General features: G+C 34.0%; 2 protein-coding genes and 1 long non-coding RNA gene across 3 annotated transcripts; all 3 read left to right on the top strand.

The window, feature by feature from the left end:
- The first annotated feature begins 226 nt into the window (after nucleotides 1-226).
- Nucleotides 227-1184, top strand: LOC149380549 (uncharacterized). The gene is made up of 3 exons (XM_089604170.1): nucleotides 227-332; nucleotides 462-652; nucleotides 839-1184. The coding sequence occupies exons 1-3, from the start codon at nucleotides 240-242 to the stop codon at nucleotides 1182-1184; spliced, it is 630 nt and encodes a 209-aa protein (XP_089460296.1). The 5' UTR covers nucleotides 227-239.
- A 1170-nt stretch (nucleotides 1185-2354) lies between these two features.
- LOC149380548 (transmembrane protein, putative (DUF1218)) lies at nucleotides 2355-4830 on the top strand. Its single transcript, XM_089603356.1, has 3 exons — nucleotides 2355-2680; nucleotides 3680-3885; nucleotides 4422-4830. Exons 1-3 carry the CDS (start codon nucleotides 2585-2587, stop codon nucleotides 4741-4743), a joined length of 624 nt encoding a protein of 207 aa, XP_089459482.1. The 5' UTR covers nucleotides 2355-2584; the 3' UTR covers nucleotides 4744-4830.
- Nucleotides 4831-9379: 4549 nt separating this feature from the next.
- LOC149380547 (uncharacterized) lies at nucleotides 9380-10761 on the top strand. Its single transcript, XR_016294276.1, has 3 exons — nucleotides 9380-9713; nucleotides 9880-9962; nucleotides 10633-10761. It is a non-coding gene; the product is annotated as an uncharacterized LOC149380547 (long non-coding RNA).
- The last annotated feature ends 1579 nt before the right edge of the window (nucleotides 10762-12340 follow it).

The following is a 12340-nucleotide window of genomic DNA, read 5'->3' as shown; positions in this document are numbered from 1 at the left end:
TAAACAGGGATACGACGCGAATGAATAAAAAAAAAAAAAAAACAAAAAAAAAAAACAGGATTAATCATGATGAGAGGTTGACTAAATTGTCACATTTATATTATTCTACTAATTCTCGAGCGCTATAAATGTTTCAACACTCTTGACGTTGTGGCTCGCCAACTCTTAACACATTAGTTCTCAAATTCTTTCATTAGTTATAGAAACACGAAAGTGAGTTATTATCCAAAAACAAGCACATGGAGTTGAAGATAATTGTTGTATTAGTGGCCGGATTGTTAGGGGTTTTATCATGTGGTGCTGGTTTTGGCGCCGAAGTTACAAGGATTAAGGTGACACAATTTTTTTTTTTTATATTATTATTTCAACTTTCAAATCTGAAATATTGTTATTTGTTGTATTAATAACGTAATTATATATCTAATCGCCTAAAATTGTGAATGTTTTTGTGATGTATATAGCCAGCGGATATCGAAGCCCTATCTCGGACACATTGTGTGTACCCGGAGAGCCATGCCAAGGTTTTTGGTATAATCGCGGCAACCACTCTTTTGGTGGCCCAAATAATATTGAACGTTGCGTCCGGATGTTTCTGTTGCCAGAGGAGCGGCCGCTCCACCGTCCACTTGCGTTTCCTTTCCGTTATTTCTTGGTAACATATATTCATCAAAATAATTTTGTATGTTGTTTCATAATTTTTTAAGAATTAAACATGTTTTGTTTAGTATTTATCTACCCCTAAGTATCACGTCACTAGTCAAACCATCAATTGCTACATTAATTGGTCAAAATTATAGCTAAAGTCATTTAATTATTTTTGTAATTGTGTGTCGTGTAGGGTTGCGTTCTTTATAGCGATGCGCTTGTTTTTCGCCGGGACGGTCCTAAACGACGGTATGGTGAACGGAAACGAGAGGTCGTACTTTGGTCGTATCGAATGTTATTATGTGAAGCCAGGGGTGTTTACCGGCGGGGCAATGATGTCGGTTTTGAGCGTTATGCTCGGAATTCAGTATAATAACAATGCTCTTAAAGCGATTAAGGACCGCGCTAACGAAAACCCGTCCGGAGTTGAGCAAGTTGAGATCCCAATGGCTCAACCCCAATTCCCACAATATAATAACAATGGCAACCACAACACCAAGGAGCACTACCCACCAACCACATTTTCTCAACAGCCTTAATTAATTGAACTCCTAATTAGCTTTGCCTAATGTTGATTTGTTTTTACGAGTACTCTTTTGCTCTTTCTTCATTTATGATTGTGACTTTGTCTCCTTTCTTTTTTTGTTTTGTTTTGTTTCTTAATTCTCCTTTATTTTTAGCTTTGCTATTGTTGTGTTTGTCAAATCAAATCAAATCAGATAAGATTTATGTGATATTATATGTTTGGATGATATATATAGAGTTGCATTTTGTTTTGTATTGATCGTTTTAAAATTCTCCATTATAAAAAAAGCACTTTTTTTTTTTTTTACATTTTCATCATTAAATGTAGTATTTCATGACTATTTATTTATTTCTCCATGAAAAAATAACCGTTTGTCTAGGTAAGAGACCAAGGGTTTTTACTAGAATTCATGTCAATATTCCTAGCAAATACCCCACTTCCCTTATGGGCAATCTCTGTCTACTATGGTCTCTTTTTAGATTTGAGTTGGGCTGTACGTTTTGGACTCAAAGCCCGTTATCTAAGTCAAGTAATAAATAGAAAGAGTGAGAAATTTATAACCCTTCATGACTGTCCTTTATAAAAAATAATGTCCCCAATTAAATATTAAAATATAGCTCACCTTATGTTTAGATCTTCTATATCTTAGACTCTTAGCTGAACTATTTTCTTCCCTTTTTTTTTAATTGGGGATACAATAATATTTTTGTTTCTTAAAGAGATAATAGTAATACTAATAGCTTGCAGCAGGTAAGTGCATTGTATAGTCATTTTCGTCATGGAAAAGCTATAGAGTCCGATTTGAGCATTAAATAATAGAGCATATTAATCTAAAGTCAGATGTACAAGTCATTATCCTGAGATATAACATCACGAGCCTAACATCATTGAATATAGTACAGTATATGGTTTCAATTTTGACCATTCTTTCCTTTTTTTGTTCTCGTTCTTTTTATTGTATGTGTGTCGTTAACTTAAATAAAGCCATTGATAGACTTGACTTTCCGTCCATTTTTTCCTCCATATGCACAGACCCTTTATTTTTCTAAATCAAGTTGTATAGATATCTAATTTTAGTTCAAATTTGTGCTGGAATTTGGAAAAGGAAACATATTTATCTGATTAATTTTTTTTATATATTTAATTAACAGAGAGAAAAAAAAAAGGTTGGTAATAATATAATCCTTGGTTTCAATCAAAGTGTCCTATTTTGTGTCCTCTCTGTCTCTGACGAGAAGCAAAGTGGCACAAGTGCACACACAGTGTCTCACCAACTTTACGCTTGCTCTTCATCAAATCAAAATCAAAAAACAAAATCTCTTTGCTTTAACAAGTCTGTGACTTGCTAGCAAAAAAAAAAAAAAAAAAAAACTGTGACTTTCTAGAGAGAGAGAGAGAGAGAGAGAGAGAGAGATGGAGAGAAAGAGAGTGATAATAGGGTGTGCTGCGGGATTGTTAGGGCTTTTATCGGCCGTTACTGGCTTCGCTGCCGAGGCTACCCGGATTAAGGTTTACTCTTACTCCACTTTCAATAGTTTTTTTTATTTTTTATTTTTATTTTTTTTTATCTTATTTTGCTTTTCTTTTTCTTTTGCTCATTCGGATTTGCTTTATCCTCTATGTTCGTCTTCGTTGAATGCTTTTAATGTGAAAAAGACTCGAACTTTGATAGATTGAGAGTGAGTGCATGTTTCATCACAAGTCCAGAGTTTCCATTCATAGAGCAATATATAATAGATATATATATATATATATATATATATATATATATATATTCGTCGGCTTTTTCATTGTTCAATGATCTACAAAAAAAAAGGTCTGATACTCTGTACAGTCAAGTGAACGAAGGAAGGTTTGAGGAGCGTTTAAGAAACTTATCTTCTGGGGTCCTAAATTTAGATTATGAGGATTGAGGGAAAATTAGTAATTAGCCATTAGTTAATCATCTATTTCTATATTATTTTGTAATTTCTCTTCCCAAATTTTACTGCCTTATCTTCTTGGCGTTACATAAATTGGAATGGATATTCGAAAACCTATTGGATTACTTTGGATTGTCTATAATAAATTATGTTAATGTTTAAAGTAATGAAGCTGTCCTCTTCTTTCACCCACTCTCTCTGTTTGCATTCTTTTAGGCAGGCATTGGTTGTGGATTTTTCTCTTTGGACAATTTTTTTAAGGGTTAGGACATGTTGTTAATGGCTAATATATGAAAACGAATTTTCATGCAATTAATATGATATTTGTTTGTGTTGGTTGGAGAGTATTGATGACACAAAAATAGGTTCGGTCCGACACGGTGACCCGAATTTCGTCTAGGGTTTCGACACTTTCTCTTTGGCAACCAAACTTCCGACATAGTGAATTCTTCTCATTTGGCTTTGTTTTTTTTTATTTCTTTTCCCGTCTTGGGTTATATATACATATCCGCGATGTTCTTGTTTTCCATACTTGATTTTTCGGACTGTCATTGATTCGTAAGAATTTGGTTGTGGAAACTGAAAGGGTTCGGAAGTTCAATTCTTGTCGACGAGGCAATGTATGTACCCTCGGAGCCCCGCGATGGGGCTGGGCTTGACCGCAGCCACGGCCGTAATGGTGGCCCACGTTCTTCTCAACGCTTCCACCGGCTGCGTTTGTTGCCGCCGCAACTCCGCTCACCCCTTCACCGCCAACTGGAAAATCGCCCTCCTCTGCTTCATCGTCTCATGGTAATAATTATATCTCTCTAACCGTTAAGCCAGCTAAAGCAAATCCTAATTTTTTATCATGCAAAAACCCCCACATGAATGAGTAATAGAATTGATTAATTACCTACAATAATGTAGCGTGTTAGGACATTAGATGCAATGGGGAGTTGAATGATATATATCATATCGGTCTCTAGAATTACCCGGAGATTCGATCAACGCTTTCCGAATTCACATAACATATAGTAACTCTTTCCTCTTCGTGAATTTTCTTTTTAATCTCGAGAAAGAATTGTTGAGAGTCCCGGGTCTCTAGAATTACCCGGAGATTCAATCAACACTTTCCAAATTCATAATGTAGGTTAACTCTTTCGTCTTCGTTAATTATTATTTTTTTTTTTCAGTGACAGATTTATGTTAAGCATTTTCTCCTTGAAAAATGGGTTTATTTCAAAATTTCTCTCTTAGGCCTAAAAAAGAAAAAAAATCGTTGCGTTGGACCCGAGTTCACTATTGGAATATTGGACTAGAATTTTATTGTTTGGTGTCGTTGAAAGGTTCACATTTGTGTTGGCGTTCCTTCTATTGCTGACGGGAGCGGCGCTGAACGACCAGCACGGGCTCGAGACCATGTACTTTGGGAACTACTATTGCTATGTTGTCAAGCCCGGCGTGTTTGCTTTCGGTGCGGTGTTGTCGTTTCTCAGCGTGGCTCTCGGTCTCTTTTATTACCGTGTCGCCACTTCCATCCCAAAGGACGGAAATGCCCCTCGGCCTCCGTCCCAGCTGGCAATGGGACAGCCTCAGTTCCCGGTCCCGCCGCCTCAGGACCCGGTTTTCGTGCACGAAGACACTTACATCAGAAGAAACTTCACGTGATTTTAATGCCTAGATATATTTATGTGTATATTGGAAAAAACTGAATGATATGATATCAACCCCAGAATTGATTTTTGGCACGATTAACGACTCAAAACGATCCACTCACAGTTCGTTGCCACGTGTCAACGCGTGAGTGGATCGTTTTGAGTCGTTAATCGTGCCGAATAGCTTTACTCTATCAACCCTCATAGTCTCAATGGAATGTCGTGTTAGCTATTATGTGTTTACGGAAATTGGAATATCTGTTTTATTCTCTCTTTATTCCCCGCAGTTCTTATCTTGTCTGAAGATTTCTTGTCCTTGGAGGTTTACACTGATTCTTCCACCGAAGAATACTGCAATCCCAACAATTTCACATTTATTGATATCCACTACTAATGTGGTGATTAAGCCCCTAGATAGAGACTCTTAACAAAATATATACGAATATTATTATATATAAATAGAAATCCAATTTAAATACTCATCAATGAGACCACCGTAGCACTCAAGGACAAGGAAATACAATCTCTCTCTCTCAGTCACTTCTAATTTTATATTTTCTTCTTAACTTCATCCTACTGCTATATAACTCATTGACAAAAATTAAGAATTAAGGTCTTTCTCAAACATTAAAAAAAATTATACGAAACAAAAAAATATTTTTTTTTGGGAAGCTTACCCTAGCTCCTAATATACAAGTAAACAAACAATCAAGATCCAATTTTAACATAATAATAATAATAAAAAATATTGTCATATAGATAAGGGCCCGGATAGTAAAATATTTATCTCCACAAAGGAATTGATTTGAGGCTATTTCTTGCTCCTCTCCGCGATCCATTGAAGCCTTGAATAAAATCCCACCATTAAACGGTTACTCTTTCAGTGTTACTCATTACTTCTATTTTTCTCATCAAACATATTGGAGAATCCAAACAAATAACTCTAGATGATCGTGATTTACCAATTTCACATGCTATCAAGAGGTCCCATGTCTTTTTCACAGATAACTTTTATTACCACGCCTTGCTTCAATTGGAAGATGATAAAGAAACATCAAGCTGATAAAAAATAAATCCGATTCACTAATTATTTTATGCTTCAAATAGATTTGTGCTCAGGTTCTTGTCTTTGTTCTTAAAATTGGAAGATACAAAAGAATCTTGAACCTATCCAAAAAAGAATCAAAACAAAAAAAAATGATTTTAAATCTATTTTTTCCTTAGCATGTTTATTTAACGAATACATACTTGAATTATACTTGAAGGAAAATGACATTAATTGCCCTTATGGTAGTTTTCTATGTCTATGTTTTTCTCTTACAAATACCTGACATTTATACAAAATTTTACATTGACAAGGGGTATCGATTGGGAAAAACAAATTTTTTAAGCATCGATTGTATAAATACCTGACATTTATACAAAAAATTTCGACCTTGAAGAGAAGATCGGCTTCGAAGATTCAATTATTTATTAACGCACATAAGGTCACGGGGGTACCTTCAATCATATGCGCTCATAAACTCTAGAATATCATGAAATTAACATAAAATATTGAATATTAATTTGTTTAATTGCTACTGTGATGTGAAGTTTCTCGTGGCATACAAATTGTGAATAATTTTTTTTTTTCTCCCTCTTCTTCTTATCTTAATTGAATTTAGTGAACATTTAGTCGTGTAAAGAGTACCTCTTGATGCACCCATTTTTTGTTTTTGTCTTGAAAAGACAAATTCATGCATTACGTTTCCAATTACTATTTGTTTTGTTCTTCTTGTTTTCACTTTTCTCATCTTTTGTTTATCCCTATTTCCCTTGGCATTTTTCTTTAAATAATTCCGTAATTATATATATTATTAATATAATATATCAAAGTGTACAAAAGGCAATATTGGAGGCTACTCTATTACAAAAGCAAGGACATTTACGTAAATTATTCGATGGCTCGTAATCTCTCTCTCAGAAACCCAAACTGAGATCAGAGTTTGAGATTCTAGAGAAATGAGTTCTTCCAAGACTCTTGAGGAAACTCGAAGTGGTTTATATAAACGACATATTTATAAAAAAGAAACGACAATAACAACAAATGAATAAATAAACGACATATTTATACAAGAAGCGACAACAATAAATACATTTCAATACATAAACGACATATTTATAAAAAGATACGACAAGAACAACAAATGAATAAATAAACGACATATTTATACAAGAAGCGACAACAATAAATACATTTCAATACATAAACGACATATTTATAAAAAGATACGACAAGAACAACAAATGAATAAATAAACGACATAATTATAACAAAAACGACAAGAAAATACAAATGAATAAATAAACGACATAATAACCAGTTCCTTTTAACTGTTGTATTTTCTTCAATGAACGAGTGTCTGTTCGTCGTCATCATCAATAACCAGTTCCTTAAACTGTTTTATTTTCTTCTTTCGCTTTCTCACACTATTGAAAAGACGTTTTTCTATCACACATAAAAGCTTGTTTGTGTGACATATCATATATTGTGTATATATCAGTTAACTTGCTTATTTGCTTCACCTGGGAAAACACCAGTATCAACTTTTTTCATTATAGTTCCATCTGATTACTGATGAGGGCTTGAAGTTCCCATTTTGATAATAGATATCAGATAGGTGAACAGAAAAGCTCTTGAAGAGATTCGTAAACGACACATATGTCAGAAACGACAACCTTCATTGTTTAACGACGAATAACTCCAAAACATGCGATCGTCTGCGGCGATCTTTAATTAGGAAAACGAGGAAGTCCTTCGCTTTAGGCTATTAATTCTACATTAGATATACTATAATGTAAAGCTATTAATTCTACATAAAAGAAAGTAATAATAATTTATGGCAAACACACATAAAAAGATGGTACTTTTTCTCCAGCTCTTTAACTATGATTATCACACTAGTTCTTGAAATTTGACAAAAACAAACAATAATCGTCTTAACGTTATTTCGTGGAAATATTATCACATTAGTTATAAAAGCATTTCGCTAAATTTCACCAATTCCTATGGCATTTTTCCTAAATCACTACACAATTCTTCCCATTTTGTTTTTGTATTAATTTTCGTTAGTGCTGTTATAACTTTGAATGGTCATCTCAAGCTGTAGAAATAGCCAATGATGTTTAATTAGCCTTGAATCATCTTAAGTATCCTTAAAGCGTTTTCAACTATATAAAATAAAAAATAAAAAATAAAAAATAAAAAAATCCAATATTTCGCCGTCAGTTCATTGAAACTTCACTTCGATCGAAAGTACCCACTAACCGAATTAATATTCAATATTGTACTTAACGATCTATAAAGTCTTGCACAATAGTATTGGCCCTTAAGCATTTCCACGGCGTACTTTTTATTCATTCGCCAACCAATCCAAGTAGTTGAATGTATGTATTTAGCCAGCTAAGTTTTTTCTAATAACAAAGAGAGAGCCAAAAGAAGGATCACAAGAAAATTCAATATGGGGAGTTTGGTGGGCCATGTAGGGCCGGGATTGGTGTTCTTCATCGTCGGATTATGGCATCTCTTCAACCACATCAAGCTCTACGTCCTCGACCCGAATTCGGTTTTTCTTATGTAAGAGAGTTAGTATCAATAAAAGAGAGATTTGTGATACTGTTATCAATTTCAGGGTATAATTTCGTCATTTTAATTAAACAAATGGTATGATCTCGACATTTTCGAAAACCGAATGTTAAAGTCGACAATTCACTAAAACACATGGTATATATTTGTTATTTTCCCTTTATTCTTCGAGTTCGATCTGCTGTACGACTCTACAATATGTTTTTGTATTCGTAGAACATCTTATTTTGAGTTTCATATTTGAAATGATGTGTAACTTGTCTTATATCTTTGTCATTTTATTCTTTCCTTAGGCCTTGTTTGGTAGGAGAGAAAATAGAAGGATGGATTGACATGGAAAGATTTTTTTTTATGGAAATAAATCCATTCTCTTGTTTGGTAGAGAGGAAAGAAAACAAATTGAAAATATTAGGATAGATTCTTTTCCGTTGGACCCACACAAAATAATCCCTTCTAAATTGGAAGGGTTGTGAAGGATGGAAACAAAAAATGAAAAAAATTACAAATATAACATTTAATATTCTAATTATTATACAAATATAATGAATGACAATTTAGTAATTTTATTATACAAAACATCAATTATTCTTCACTACTATACTAAACAAAGGATGGATTCTAATCTTTCCTCATACTATACCAAACAACTTTTTAAAAATTTATAATCAATCACTTCCTTTCCTTTCTCTTCCCTCTTTATTTAATCCATCCACTAATTTTTCTCTCATTCTTACCAAACAAAACCTTAAGGGCTTCGTAATCTCCCCGACTCTTTTTATATCGATAAGCCGTCTCTGTGAGGCATGGGCTTTTCTAGGTTGCTTTGAACTTCTGATCCAATTGTACTAAAAAGCTTTTGGGCTTATACGAGCCCATCTATGTGCCCCCTTATGAACCAGGCCTTTATTAACCCCAGCATTTCAATTTCTTTTTCGGGATCATATTAAAATGACCATTTTCAACAAAATTTATCAAGTGTTTTAATTCAAAGCTAAGTTGACCTATTTTATACAATTACGTTTTTTAACTTTATTTTTTCTCTCACTTCGTCTCTCTCACTTCCACTCTCCTTTTGTACTATCTCTATCTCTCTCTGAAAATGTGATCGTTGGAGGTGTGCGGCGCATAAAATCACGTGGCAGGGCTATAATTTCGATTGTACCATGATGAGGCCCGGTACAATGTGGTTGTGGAGGTGACATGAGACTATCCGGGTTTGTTTTGTCCATTTTCCTATCCACGACAACATTTTTGGTCTAAGGCGATTTTTGTCTCGCATCGAAGCGCGTCAACTGTTTCGCATCCGATTTTGGCCTCTCCGATCGTTTTTTTTATGCTTCTGTGGTGTTATTTTAGAGGTTTGACTACCTCCTTATTTTGATGTTTTTTAGGTTTTTGTGATTTCCGATAAATTATTGATCGTATTTTTTTAAGGCACTGTTTTTTTTTCGTTTTCCTTGATTTCTTTTTGAAACGGATCTTGTCGATTTTTTTCTTTTCAAATTTAAATAAAAAATGAAATAGGAGCATCTCTTTGGTGCAAGGAGTACAAGGGGGATCCTGCTTGACAATGCAACCGAGGGAAGAAGAGATCGAAATTATAAAATGTACGCGAAACATGTTAGATTTTTTGATGTCTTCTCATGTATTCTCGCAATTATTTTTTTCTAGAGAAAATCTTGAATTAAAAGAAACATTAATAAGGTCCTTTTTAATATAATCACTTGATATATTTGATAGTAGATGAATAAAAAACACACATACTATTAATATTATAAATTTAAATTAGCACAAATTATATTTGAAAAGTAAAATATTTAGATCATCTCTAACTCACACCACAAAAATGGGGAAATTACCTCAACTAGTAGCAATTTTGATAATTTGGACCAATATAGTAGCAACTATGTTTTTAGACACTTTTACTAGTAACTGTATACTTATATATCTATAATTGTTGTTAGTTAGTCTTTCTAGTAAAAGTGTCCAAAAACATAGTTACTACTATTTTAGTCAAAAGTATTAAAATTGCTACTAATTGATGTCATTTCTCCACCAAAATGACACAATTTTTGTACCAAAATATTTTTCATCTCCAATCAACACCACCATTTTTCACCCTAAAATAAACTCTCTTTTTTATACCTTTCAATATTACATCATATCATTTGCATAAAACTCAGAGAATTTATTTGCAGCTATTTTTAATTGTTGTCTGTCAGCACACTATAAGTTCTAACTCATCAATTGTGATTGAATTTCTACTAATCACTGCAGAAACGTGCGGCTGAAATGAAGCTGAATAAGGCCGAGGACCTGACAAAAGTAGAGCTGGCTGCAAATATTGCTAGTGAAAAGGCGGCCCAGATTGAAAAAATAGCCAAGGTAAATCTTCATGTAAGATCTGCTTATCTTGCAGTCCTTAGTATGATTCTTGTACTCCTAGTTTATATTCATAAAAGAAGAAAATAGGTGTGACTAGAAGATAGATCACGTTTTTAAACTATTTATAAATGAATAACGATTGTAAGACTAATCAATATTTGACCGAGAATTGGATAGCAAGTTTGGAAGTATTATTGTTCTCAGAAAGACACGTCTTTATATATATATATTGTTTCCTTAATAAAATGGGTTTTGTATATTTATAAGCATGTGAAAACTGATATGATTTGGATATTTAGATGAGTTTTTTTTACTTGTTTTCGTAATTTCAAAATATTAAATCATAGAATAAGACTGAGTTCCTAATTTTGTGTTTCGCAGCTCATCACTCCCCTCAATGACACATGGCCTGAAAAAGCCAAAATTGTTTGTCATATAATATAACATTTATTTAATCTTACACCTTTCTTATAATAGAACAATTATTTTTTATTATGAACTTTGAAGGCCTTTATAGTTATTTATTAATAATTATTAACCATATACTCATTTGATCCCAACAAATTGATGTTCACAAATTCTCTATTTCAGATTGGCATGGCCCGACACCGCTCGCATCAGCATAGCCGCCATCATACCTCGCACCATCGATATGGCTGAAAGCGTTTCAACGCGAAGTATGGCAGCACTACTCATCCGCCGATCCGTCGCATTCTTTTTCCGCCGGATCTTCTGCTAAAGCTGCATCCAAAACTCCCATTTGAGCATGATTCGCATTTGCCTATTCACATCAGGTATTTTTTTTATCAACCTGATACGATTATTGTTGGATGTAAAATTTAACATCCAACAATAATCGTATCAAGTTGATAAAAAAAAAGTATTTGATGTGAATAGCCAAAGACGGATCTTGCTCAAACGAGGGTCTTGGATGCGGCTTTTGAGGAAGATCCGGCGGGAAAAGAATGCGACGGATCGGAGGATGGGTAATGATGCCATACCTCGCGCTGAAACGCCTTCAGCCATGCCGGTGGCGCGAGGTATGATGGCGGCTATGCAAATGCAAGCGGTGTCGGACCATGCCAATCTGAAATAGAGAATTTGTGAACATCAATTTGTTGAGATCAAATGAGTACATGGTTAATAATTATTAATAAACAACTCTTAAGGGCCTTCAGATTTCATAATAAAAAATAATTGTTATGTTATAAGAAAGGTGTATGATTAATTGTTATATTAAATAACTGTTATATTATGTGACAACTAACCTTGACTTTTCTCAGGCCATGTGTCACTGAGGAGAGTGATGAGCTGCGAAACACAAAATTAAGAACTCAGTGATTTAATACTTTTGAAATTACGAAAACAAGTAAAAAAAAAAAAAAACCATCTAAATTAAGACCGTTGGACTTGGCTATCTCTCGCCTCGCTTCTTTGCACTGAGCAGAGAGAGATTTAAGAGCCCCCACAGCCACTTCCTCGTTCCCAGGCCCAAGAAGCTTGACAAGTTGTTTAGTAGCCTCTGCGACCAACACCGAAGCATCTTCCATCATCACGCACGCAAGAAGAAAGCAAATGTTAGCTTGAGTGCTCGTGTCCC

Source organism: Urtica dioica, chromosome 12 (assembly GCF_054948205.1).
Source record: "Urtica dioica subsp. dioica isolate 48M chromosome 12, U.dioica_male_clone48M_v1_H2, whole genome shotgun sequence".
In the NCBI taxonomy this organism is placed as follows: domain Eukaryota; kingdom Viridiplantae; phylum Streptophyta; class Magnoliopsida; order Rosales; family Urticaceae; genus Urtica; species Urtica dioica.
The sequence above is the reverse complement of the archived record's forward strand: the minus strand, read 5'-3'. Positions and strand labels throughout refer to the sequence as shown.

Bases quoted from the DNA above. Each gene is read 5' to 3' on its own strand.
- LOC149380549 (XM_089604170.1), top strand. From the start codon at position 240: ATGGAGTTGAAGATAATTGTTGTATTAGTGGCCGGATTGTTAGGGGTT. The intron at 333-461 runs GTGACACAATTT...TGATGTATATAG, and splicing joins CCGAAGTTACAAGGATTAAG to CCAGCGGATATCGAAGCCCT. The intron at 653-838 runs GTAACATATATT...TGTGTCGTGTAG, and splicing joins TTCCTTTCCGTTATTTCTTG to GGTTGCGTTCTTTATAGCGA.
- LOC149380548 (XM_089603356.1), top strand. From the start codon at position 2,585: ATGGAGAGAAAGAGAGTGATAATAGGGTGTGCTGCGGGATTGTTAGGG. The intron at 2,681-3,679 runs GTTTACTCTTAC...GGAAACTGAAAG, and splicing joins CCGAGGCTACCCGGATTAAG to GGTTCGGAAGTTCAATTCTT. The intron at 3,886-4,421 runs GTAATAATTATA...TGTCGTTGAAAG, and splicing joins CTCTGCTTCATCGTCTCATG to GTTCACATTTGTGTTGGCGT.